This window comes from Orycteropus afer, unplaced genomic scaffold, assembly GCF_000298275.1.
Source record: "Orycteropus afer afer isolate SDZICR_OR568_19922 unplaced genomic scaffold, OryAfe1.0 scaffold00042, whole genome shotgun sequence".
Classification (NCBI taxonomy): domain Eukaryota; kingdom Metazoa; phylum Chordata; class Mammalia; order Tubulidentata; family Orycteropodidae; genus Orycteropus; species Orycteropus afer.
The window spans coordinates 8128998-8141553 of record NW_006921629.1 but is presented as its reverse complement, the minus strand read 5'-3'; the positions used below and the strand labels follow the sequence as shown (position 1 = coordinate 8141553).

Genomic DNA, 12556 nt, shown 5'->3' with positions numbered 1-12556 from the left:
TTATCTGAGTACCATGTATTCTGATACTGTAGCACTGTAGTTTTGAAATTGGAAAGTGTGAGTCCTCTAACTTTTTCGGGATTGTTTTGTCTATTCAAGGCCCTTTGCAATTCCATATGAATTCGAGAACCACCTTTTCCATTTCTGGAAAAAAGTCATTGGAATCTTGATGGGATTGCACTGATCTCATTTGCCTTAAAGATCATTCTGAATAATAGTGACATCTTAACAAGATTAAGTCTTCTAATCCATGAACACTAATATCTTTCCATTTATTTAGGTCTTTAATTTATTTCAGCAATGTTTAGTAGTTTTCAGTGTAAAAGTCTTTCAGCTCCTTGGTTAAATTTATTCACAGATGCTTTATTCTTTTAGATGTTATTGTCAGTGAAATTGCTTTCTTAATTTCCTTTCCATATTGTTCACTGCTGTTGTATAGAAACACAACTGTTTTTTGTGTGTTGATTTTGTGCCTTGAAACTTTGCTGCATTTGTTTATTACCTCTAGTAGCTCTCTTGTGAATTCCTTGGTATTTTCTAAATGTGTGATCATATCATCTGTGAATAGAGATAATTTTAGTTCTTACTTTCCAATTTGTATGTTCTTCATTTCTTTTTCTTGTCTAATTGCTCTGGCTAGAACTTTCAGTAGAATGTTGAATGTTGTTGTTAGGTGTCGTTGAATCGTCTCCGACTCATAGCAACCCTATGTACAGCAGAATGAAACATTGCCTGGTCCTATGCCAGCTCCCTGATCCTTGTTATACCTGAGCTCATCATTGTAGCCACTGTGTCAATTCATCCTGTTGAGGGTCTTCCACTTTTTCATTGACCCTCCGCTTTACTGAATGTGATATCCTTCTCCAGGGAATGGTCCCTTCTTATAACATGATCAAAGTAGATGAGACGAAGTCTGGCCATTTTCACTTCCAAGGAGTATTCTGGGTGCACTTCCTCCAGGACAGATTTATTAGTTCTTTTAGCAGTCCTTGGTGCTTTCAGCATTCTTCATCAACACCAAAACTCAAATGCATCAATTCTTTGGTCTTCCTTATTTATTGTCCAGCTTTCACATGCATATGAGGTGATGGTCAGGCATACTTTAGTCTTCAAGGAGATGCCTTTGCTCTTCAGCACCTGAAAGAGGTCTTTTGCAGCAGATTTGCCCAATGCTATATGTCATCTGATATCCTGGCTGCTGCATCCATTGGTGTTGATTGTAGAACCAAGTAATATGAAGTCTTTGACAACTTGAATCTTTTCTCCATTTATTGTGATGCTGCTTACTTATTGGTCCAGTTGTGAGGATTTTTGTTTTTTTATATTGAGGTGCAATCCATAGTGAAGACTGTAGTCTTCAATCTTCATCAGTAAGTGCTTCAAGTCACCCTCACTTTCAGCAGCAAAGTTGTGTTGTCAGCATATGGCAGGTAATTAATGAGTCTTCTTCCAATCCTGATGCCACATTCTTCTTCATACAGTCCAGCTTCTCTGATTATTTGCTCAGCATATAGATTGAATAAGTATGAGGAAAGGATACAATCCTGATGTACTCCTTTCTTGATTTTAAACCATTCAGTGTCCCCTTGATCTGTTTGAACAACTGCCTCCTGGCCTATGTACAGGTTCCTCATGAGTACAATTAAATGTTCTGAAATTCCCATTCTTCTCAATGTCATCCATAATTTGTTATGATCCACACAATCAAATGCTTTTGCACAGTCAATAAAACACAAGTAAACATCTTTCTGGTATTCTTTGCTTTCAGCCAAGGTCCATTTGACATCAGCAATAATATCCTTCATTCCATGTATTCTGAATCCAGCTTGCATTTCTGGAAGTTCTCTGTCAATATACTGATGCAACCATTTTTGAATTATCTTCAGTAAGATTTTACTTGCATGTGATATTAATGATATTGTTTGATAATTTTCACATTCTGTGAGATCACCTTTCTTTGGGATGGGTACAAATATGGATCTCTTCCAGTCAGTTGGCCAGGTAGCTGTCTTCCAAATCTCTTGGCACAGCTGAGTGAGTGCCTCAAGAGGGGCATTCATTTGCTGAAACATCTGAATGGGTATTCCATCAGTTCCTGGAGCTTTGTTTTTGCCACTTCCTTCAGTGCAGCTTCAACTTCATCCTTCAATATCATTGGTTCTTGATCATATGCTACCTCCTGAAATGGCTGAACATCAACCAATTCTTTTTGGTACCATGACTCTGTGTATTTCTTCCATCTTCTTTTGATGCTTCCTGTATCATTCAATATTTTGCCCTTTGAAATCTTCTGTTCAGCTCTTTTATCTTGTCATTTCTTCTATTTGCTTCAGCTACTCTCCTTTCAAGGGCATGTTTAAGTCTCTTCTGACATCCATTTTTGTCTTTTCTTCTTATCCTCTCTTTTTAATGACCTTTTTCAGACTGCAGACGTTGGTAAAAATCTTCAATTTCCTTATCGTTGGCTTTGGTGGTTTGTGCATAAATTTGAATAATAATAATATTAACTGGCCTTCCTTGTAGGCATATGGCTATTATCCTATCACTGACAGCATTGTACTTCAGGATAGATCTTGAAACATTCTTTGTGATGATGAATGCCATGCCATTCCTTTTCAATTTGTCATTCCCAGTATAATAGGTCATATGGTTGTCTGATCCAAAATGGCCAAAAGTGGTCCATTTTAGCTCACTAATGCCTAGAATATCAATCTTTATGCATTCCATTTCATTTTTGACAACTTCCAATTTTCCTAGATTCATACTTTGTATATTCCATGTTCCGATTATTAGTGGATGTTTCAGCTGTTTCTTCTCATTTTGAGTTGTACCACATCAGCAAATGGAGGTCCCAAAAGCTCTACTTTATCCATATCATTAAGGTCAGCTCTACTCAGATGAGGTGCTCTTTCCCAGTCATATCTTGGGTGCCTTCTGACCTAAGGGGCTGGTCTTCCTGCACTGTAACAGACAATGTTTCAGGGCTATTCATAAAGTTGTCCAGTAACACATCAGACAGTGTTTCACTGCTATTCATAAGGTTTTCACTGGCCGATTCTTTGAGAAGTGGATGGCCTCTTCCTTCTTCCGAGTCTGTTTCAGTCTGGAAGCTCTGCTGAAACCCATCCACCATGGGCAACCCTGTTGGCATTTGAAACACAGGTGGCACAGCCTTCAACCTCACAGCAACACACAAGCCACCACAGTACAACAAACTGACAGACAGGTTCGTCTCTCTTAGCTTCCTGACTAGGGGCTCTTCCTCTTACCTGTTCTGGCGTCAGCCCTGGCTGCCACTTCCTGAAGGAAGTAATAGTGGCAAAAATGGGCATCCGTGTCTTTCTCGTCCTCTTAGGGGGAAGTTTTCAGTTTTTTATCACTGAATATGATGTTAGTTCTGGATTTTTTATATAAATGCCCTTTATCATGTTATGGAGTTTCCCTCCTATTCCTAGTTTTCTGATTTTTTTTTTTTTTAATTGTGAAAGAGTATTGAATTTTGTCAAATGTTTTTTTTTCCTCCATCAATTGAGATGATTGTGTTTTTTTCCCTTTGTTCTATTACTATGATATATGACATTGATTTTCTTCCATTGAAACACCTTTACATTCCTAGGATAAATCTTCCTTGGTTGTGATGTATAGTTTTTTAAGTATGCTGTTGGATTTGATTTGCTAGTATTTTGCTGAGGGTTTTTGCATCTATATTGAGAAGGGACATTGGTCTATAATTTTCTTTTCTTGTAATATCTTTATCTAGCTTGGATAGCAGAGTAATGCTGGCCTCATAAAATGAGTTAAAACGTATTCCCTACTTTTCTGTTTTTTCAAAGAATTTGAGAAGGACTGGTGTTAAATGAACTTTCTTTAAATGTTTGGTAGAATTCAGCAGTGGAGCCATCTGGTCCTGGATTTTTCTTTGTTGAGAAATTTTTGATTACTGATTCAATCTCTTTATTTGTCATAGGTCTGTTGAGATTTTCTACTTTTCTTGAGTCAGTTTAGGCAATTTGTGTGTCTCTAGGAATTCATCCATTTCATCTAGGTTATCCAATTTGCTGATGTATAATTGTTCATAGTATTTTCTTATAATCCTTTTTATAAATAATATTTCATGTGTGCTCATAGTATTTTCTTATAATCCTTTTTATAAATAATGTTTTATTGTGTTTAAGGTGAACTTTTACACAGCATATTAGGTTCAAATTTAACAATTTCTATACAAATTATTCAGTGATATTGGTCATATCTTTCACAATGCATCATCAATCTCATTCATTCCATTCTGATTGTACCATTTCCAGTACTCTAGTTTCCCTGATCCCTTACCTTCTTATCTTTGGTTTAGAGTGATTTTTGACAATTTGGTCTCACATAGACGATTTTTTTTTTAAGGAACTCATTAATCATGGGTGACATTATTTATATGTTGAGCCAATCTATTATTTAGTTAAGAGGTAATCTCAAGGGATCATTTTGATTTACAGTGTAAAGAGTGTCTCAGGATGATAGTTTTGGGAGTCCTCTAGTCTCAAACGATTCAGAAAGTCTGGACTTCTTAAGAATTTGAGTACTGTTCCACATTTTTCTCCAATTCTATCAGGATCCAATTATTTTGGTCCTGATCAGAATGATCAGTAGTGGTAGCTGGACACCATATAGTTGTGGTCTCCAGGTAGATGAGATCATGATTCATGAAGATTATTCTCTATATTACTTTTTTTCCTCTGAGTCTTTGGTTTTCTTCTTTCTCTTTTTTTGTGGACAAGAAGAGACCAATAGTTGTATTTCAGGTGCCACTCACAAGCTTTTAAGATCCAAGACGGATGTGGAATATACTTTTTATGAACTATATTAACTATATGCTAATGGATTGAGTTGTCCCACTAGACTATGGTCCTAAGCCTTCAAACCCAGAAAGATGTTTGGTTATGTCTAAGAAGTATCCATAACTGTTTCCTCTATGTGATTTATTATATAGATGATAGATATAGATATACATGCATGCACACACATACTTATATGTACAAGTGCCTGCAGATATATACATACACACACACACACACACATATATTTTTTCCCCAAACCTATCTAGGAATTATCCCTTCCTCCCCCTCCCATCCCCCTCCATCCTTGGTAACCCACAAAGAAAGTTTCCTTCCGTGTGTAAACCTTTCCTTGACTTTCTACAATAGTAGACTAATACAATTTTTGTCCTTCTGTAATTGATTTATTCAACTCAGCATAATGTTTTCCAAGCACATTATGTGGTGTTTTGCAGATTCTACATCATTCTTTAGGGTTGCAAAATATTCCATTGTGTGTATGTTCCACAGTTTGGTGATCCATTCTTCAGCTGGTGGGCATTTGGGTTGTTGTCATCTCTTTGCTATTGTGAATGGTGCTGCAATGAACATGGTGTGCATATATCTATTTGTGCCCTGCCTCTCACATCTTTAGGATATACCTAGTAATGGGTTTGCTAGATCAAATGGTATTTCTATTTCGGATAAGGAAGGACTAACTTCTGCCACTTTGCTATTTGTTTTCCATATATCATATCTTTTTTGTCCTTCATTTTCTCCATTATTGCCTTCTGTGTTTAATTGATTTTATAGGATACTGTTTTGGTTACTTTCTCATTTCCTTTTATTTACATTTTTCAGATATTCTTAATGGTTACCATGGGGATTACATTTACCATCCCAAATATATGATAGGATTTAAACTGATACCAACTTGGCTTCAATAGCATATCAAAAACCTACCTCTATGTAGTTCTGCCTCCTTTGCTTTACAAAGAAAATTTAGCTGTTATATTTTCACCAGGAATGTTTTAAAAAATGCTATGCCTCTATCTCAGTAAGGTGTTTGGGAGCATTTAATACCTTTCTTCTAGCTACTGGAGTAAACGGAACTGCCTTTAAGCCTATCCATCTAGATCTCTCTCTCTGCAGCTACTACCCTTCCTCTTTAGTGGCATGTTGGAGTCAGGATTTTTCTATGAAGTTGTTTTTATTTTATGTTTATATTTTAGATGAGAGTTTAAACAGAAAATTTGGTTCCCATTTAACAGTTTTCATACAAACTATTCCATGACATTGGTTACAATTTTCACAGTGTATCAATGAGAATAATAATTCTCATTATTTCTAGTCTGTTTGTTCTGTTTCCGTTTATCTAGCTTCCCTGTCCCTCCTTGCCTTCTCATCTTTGTTTTTGGGTAAATGTTGACTGTTTGTACTCATATGGTTGATTATTTAAGGGAGCACATTCCTCACAGGTGAAATTGTTTATTCTAAAAGCCCATCTATCATTTGGCTGAATGGAGACCTCCAGGAGTGGCTTCAGTTCCAAGTTAAAAAGGGTATCTATCTGTGGGTGGTAGTCTCAAAGGTTCCTCTCTCTATCAGTCCAGTTAGTCTGGTCTTTGTTAGGAATTTGAGTTTTGTTTTACGTTTTTCTTCCATTCTCTCCTGGACCTTCTATTGTGTCCCTGGTATGAACAGTCACTAGTGGTAGCTAGGCACCATCTAGTTCTGGTCTCAGGCTAGAAGAGGCCATGCTTCATGAGGGCTATTAGTCCTATGGACTAATTTCTTCTTTGAGTCTTTGGTTTTCTTCACTGTCTTTTGCTCCACAAAGGAAGAAACCAAATGCTATTCACCAAACTAGGATATAGAACATTATCTTTATGAACTATGTTATGACATTTGACTGAGTTTTCCCATGAGACTTGGTCCCAAGCCCTTTAACCCAGTTAACTAATCCCACGATGTGTTTGGGTATGTCTAGCAGGTCTCCGTAACTGTGTCCACTATGTGCTTTATTATATATATGAGTATATATGTAGCACACCTAAACATGTATATATTTATGCCTACAAATATACCTATATATGTACATGCATATACTCACATATAGCATCCTACACACATATAGCATACATATCTTGTTCTGTAATCATTCATATGTTTTTTGGTTGCTATTACTGTCATTAAAAAATTGTATGTGTTATGATATTTACTGTAATTATTCTGTACTCTCACGTACTTCTCAGTGTCTTCATTTATCTTGTGCTGACGTCCCCACTATGTGTATTGCCTTTCCCATCACTAGACGTAGCAGTCTACTATCTAGCAAGTGATTCCCCTCCCTCCACCTCCCATCCCTGGTAAACATCAAAAACATTGCTTTCTGTGTGTATACCTATTCTTGACTTTTTATAAAAGTGACACCACACATTATTTGTCCTTTTGTGATTGCATTATTTCACTCAGCATAATGTCCTCCATATTCATCTTTGTTATATTTTGCAAACTCATCATTATTCTTTACTGTTGCATAGTATTCCGTTGCATGTATGTACCACAGTTTACTTATCCATTCCTCCATTGATGGCACTTAGGTTGTTTCCATCTTTTTGCTATTGTGAATCATGCTGCAATGAACATGGGTGTGCATATGTCTATTCATGTCACTGTTCTTATATCTCTAGGATATATACCTAGGAGTGAGACTGCTTGCTTATAAAGTATTTCTATTACTAGTTTTTTGAGGAAGCACCAGACCATCTTCCATAGTGGTTGTACCATTTTACAGTCCTACCAGCAGTATATAAGAGTTCCAATCTCCCCAAAACTTCACCAGCATTTGTTGTTTTCTGTTTTTTTGATTAGTGTCATTTTTGCAGGGGTGAGATGGTATCTCACCAAACTAGGATATAGAACATTATCTATATCCTATAGGTTTTTTTAATATGTGTGGTTTGGGTGAATGTTTACAGAGAAAATTAGTTTTCCATTCAACAATTTTTTCATTGTAGTTTTTATTTGCATCTCTCTAAATGGCTAACGGGAGCTCTGGTAGCGTAGTGCTAACCAGAAGCCTGGCGGTTCAAACCCACCAGCCACTCCTCGGAAAGAAGATGGGGCAATCTACTTCTTTAGTGATACTGCCTCGGAAACCCAAGGAGGGGTCGCTATGAGTCGGGTCCAACTCGACGGCACATAACAACAACAACAATGGCTAATGAGGAGCATAGTGGCATAGTGTCTAAGGCATTTGACTGCTAACCGGAAGGCTGGTGGTTCAAATCCACCAGCTACTCCTCGGAAGAAAGATTAGGCAATCTACTTCTGTAGTGACAACGCCTTGCAAACCCAAGGAGGGGTAGCTATGAGATGGATCTGACTCGATGGCAGTGAATAATGGCTAATACTCTCAAACATATATTTGTGTGTTTGTTAGCCACCTGAATGTCCTTTGACCATTTTTTGATTGAATTGCTTCCCTTTTTATTGTTGAGTTGTTAAAGTTTTCTATATAGAGATTTGGTCAGATATGTCGTTTCCAAGGATTTTTCCCAGTCTGTAAGTTCTCTTTTTAACTGTTTTGGTAAGGTTTTTTTTTTAAAAAAAAATTTTATTGTGGTTTGTTTGAAAGTTTACAGAGGAAATTAGTTACTCATTCAACAGTTTATACACATTATGTTTTGTGACATTACCTGCAATCTCCTGACTATAATAGCACTCTTCTCACATCCTCTCTGGGTTGTTCATTTCCATTTGCCCATCTTTCCTGCCTCTTCCTGCCTTCTGAACTTTGTTTTTGGGCAAATCCTGCCTTTTTTTGGACTCATATGGCTGATTTTTCTGAAGAGCACAACTAGTGTTATCATTCACTTCAAACCCGCCAGCCACTCCTCGGAAGGAAGATGGGGCAATCTACTTTCGTAGTGATACCACCTCAGAAACCCAAGGAGGGGTCACTATGAGTTGGATCCTACTCCACAGCAGTGAGTTTGGTTTTGGTTTTTTATTGTTTGGCTGCAGAAGGATGATGGGCCAATCTACTTCCCTAAAGATTTACTGCCTCAGAAACCCAATGAGGGTCTCTATGAGTTGGAATCAACTCGATGGCAAGGAGTTTGGTTTTTATTATTTGGCTGAAAGGTGATCTCTGGGAGTGGGTTCAATTCCAAGTTTGAAGGGTGTCTAAGGATCATGGTCTCAGGAGTTCCACCAGTCTCTATCAGACAAGTAAGTCTAGTCTTTTTTATGATTTTGAATTTTGTTCTGCATTTTTCTCCCACTCTCCCCAGGACCTTCTATTGCTAAAGTCTTTTGATGAGCATAAGTATTTAATTTTTAGGTGGTCTCAGTTACTTGATTTATCTTCTATTTTTCCTGCATTTTAGTTGTATCTGAAAGCCTGTTTACACTGAAAATTAGGACCCCTTGTTTTGTCCCTATGTTCTCTTCCAGGAACTTCATTTTATAGTTTTGGCTTTAACATTTAGGTCTTTGATCTATTTTGAAATTGTTTTTGTATATGGTCTGAGGTATAGATTCTATTTCATTTTTCGGCAAATGGATATCTGGTTTTGCCAGCACCATTTGTTAACAGGACTGTTTCTTCCCCATTGAATGGACTTCTCTTTTGTTGAAGATCAGGTGCTCATAGATGGATGGATTTACTTCCAGGTTCTCAATTCTATTTCATTGCTCTACGTGTCTGCATTGAACCAGTACCAGGCTGTTTAAATACTGTTACTGTATATCTTCTATGAAGTTTGCAGTCTCTGTGCTCCAAAACAAAACAAAACAAATAAATTCACTGCCATCGAGTCGGATCCAACTCATAACGACACCTCTGTGTTTTTCCGAGGCGGTATCACTATGGAAGTAGATTGCCTAACCTGCTATATCCAGGGAAATGAAGCATAAGCCCCAGCTGTTTTTAAATTTTTCCTCAACCTACTTGGAATTTCTAAGAGTATCTATAGTGTTGCCCTCACCCTCCAATCTTGATAGAGGCCTAAGAGCAAGAAATCAGGCACTACACCCTGACTTAGGGATGCAGACAGCCTCTAAACCCTAATTATATCTCCTCCTATCAGCTAGTCACAGTTTCTCGGACATAGAGAAACTGCTTTGATGTTATATTTTCTATTCTTCCTTACTTTATGATTCTCTTTTCCTTATCAAGAGCCCAGCTCTTTCAATTGGAAGTCTGGATTTTCAGAACTCTCCTCTAAAATATTGGTTTAAAAGATCCATTCAGAGACTTAATTAACTCCTTTATTTTAGGCTCTATGCACCTTCCCTCCAAGATCAGCACATAACTACTATTGAATGATGAGGAGAAAAGCAAAGTGCACAAGGAAATCTCAGTTAATTCCTCTAAATACTATTCCATTTTGTTTGGACACATGGTTTGGTATTACATTGACAACAGAGACCAGCTGTTCTCTAGGCATTTATCAGGAAATAAAATCTTCATTACAAAGTTCTGTTGAAAGAAGTAATATTCAAGGAGGGTTGAGTGAATGACATATACACATTTCAGATTTTATAAAATATCTTGACATCAGTCAAATTAGCAGAAATCTAAGAACCTAGGCCTATAATGTATTGGCTCCTTTCAAAATTGGTTTTTCTGAATTTCTGAATTGGTATGATATCATTAGTCTACTCTTGTGGGGGTTATAAGAAACTGCCCTAAAAAAGTCATTTCATTTCTTATAAATCCTATTTGCTAGTAACCTACAGGAGAAATTCCTGACTTCTTTAGAACTCCAAAATTCATACGTTTTCTTATTCACCAAGTTGTATTTATCTTACAAACATTGTCGATAGTGTGCTTGGTCATACTTCCCTTTTCACATTCACTGTTAAGAAGCTTGGAATCAAACCTTTCAACAACCCAAAACAAATATTTAAGTCATTATGGTATGCATTTTTGTACCCAGCTTCCATTTAGTTCCAACTTCATTTAGTATCTTCTCTCTTATTTTTTTCTTCTTTCACACTACTTTTAATTTATGTTCTTTTGTTGCATTTTTATGTATTTATGCAAGCTTCCTTAAATCCTTTCTGGAACATGGGGACACAAACAAATACAACGTTCATATACAAGTAGATTTCTAGATTTCAATAAAGTTTGTATCCACTGTTACAAGTACATTTAGAATCCTAAATGGGGCTTGGGAGGTCACACTATGTTCTTCCAATCTCCATTCTTAGAAACACTTTTTGATATAAACTCTTCTTGGTTTTAAGAAGCAGTGGAGTAACATGGGGAGCTCTGGTAGCATAGTGTCTAAGGTGCTTGACTGCTAACCAGAAGGCTGGCGGTTCAAACCCACCAGCCACTCCTTGGAAGGAAGATGGGGCAATCTACTTCCATAGTGATACTGCCTCGGAAACCCAAGGAGTGGTTGCTATGAGTCAGGTCTGACTCGACGGCACACAACAACAACGACAACAGAGTAACATGTGGTAGGCAGAGCTCTTTTTATCAGGAAGCTACCAGCAAACAGAAGAACCAAAAACAATCTTAAGCAATCCACTGATTTGAGAATGGAAAAGAAAAGGATTTAGAGACAAGTTATAAGTGCTTTCGGGCAGTGCCACTCAAGCTATGATTTGCGGACTGTAACAGTCTGCAGTAAGATAAGCAGAGAAATTGAGAATAGCCTCTAGAAAAAAAAATTATAGCAATTTGAGAAAGTAATAGGATAAAAACTCAGACTTGACTCTGCTAATAAAAAATGTGAATTGTACTTGTATGTTCTTTTTTCCTTATTAATTCATTTTTATTGAATCCATAACAGATTGGAAATTACCACTATCACCACCAACAACAAACCTAAAGCCAGTCCCTAATTATAAATAGTATAAAACCACTGCTTTAAGGGTTTAACCTACCTTCCCATGGTCACAATGCAGAAAGAGTTCAGCAAACATCTGCCTCTGCATGTCAGTTTTTATGACTTCCCGAAACTCATCTGCACAGTGGCAAAGGTGCCTAAGGAGTTGCTCAAACATTTCACTTTTAAAGTCCACAATGTGTGAAGAGATGTACTGCAGGGAGGAAAAAAAATAAGGATAAATGACTGACTTTATATATTGCACTTTACTTGGACTTTCCTGGGGATCCAGCTGATGTCCATGAAATATATTGGATACAAATGTATTTCCATATTGTTTTCTTATCATTTAGATAAAGTATTTTCATGTTTGTGCTACTCTATAGGCTGTGCTGCAGAGAGAAGTGGAAAAGATAGCCCTCGACACCATACACCAGTGGGACTAGATATTTTCTGAGCAATTTCCCTGCAGATCACATCAGCAAGCATTACGTATAGCAAATTTTCTCACAGTATGAAATACCAAAATAAATAAATAAATAAATCTAGTGCCATCAAGTTGATTCTGACTCATAGCAACCCTTCAGCACAGAGTAGAATTGCCCCATAGGGTTTCCAAGGCTATTTATCTTTACAGAAGCAGACTGCCTCATCTTTCTCCCACAGAGCAGCTGGTGGGTTTGAACTGCCAACCTTTTAGTTAGCAGCCAAAAGCTTTAACCATTATGCCACCAGGGCTTCTTATGAAATAAGAAATACACACACACATATATATATATTCCTTATAAATTAAAAGTTCTAAAAATTGAATCCAGTTTTTCTATTGATGTATAGCATATGAGAATATATGTGTTTCATGACTGGCTGCATTTTGCTTTTAGAGTATGAGGATTATGAGCAGTT

The 12556-nt window shown here is 37.0% G+C and overlaps 1 protein-coding gene across 1 annotated transcript in view; it reads right to left on the bottom strand.

The window, feature by feature from the left end:
• EFCAB5 (EF-hand calcium binding domain 5) overlaps positions 1-12556 on the bottom strand; it is a 177094-nt gene that overhangs the window by 95776 nt on the left and 68762 nt on the right. Inside the window, exon 8 of the mRNA XM_042780486.1 lies at positions 11712-11867. Within this exon, the coding sequence (XP_042636420.1) occupies positions 11712-11867 (156 nt within the window). The remainder of the gene's footprint in view (positions 1-11711; positions 11868-12556) is intronic.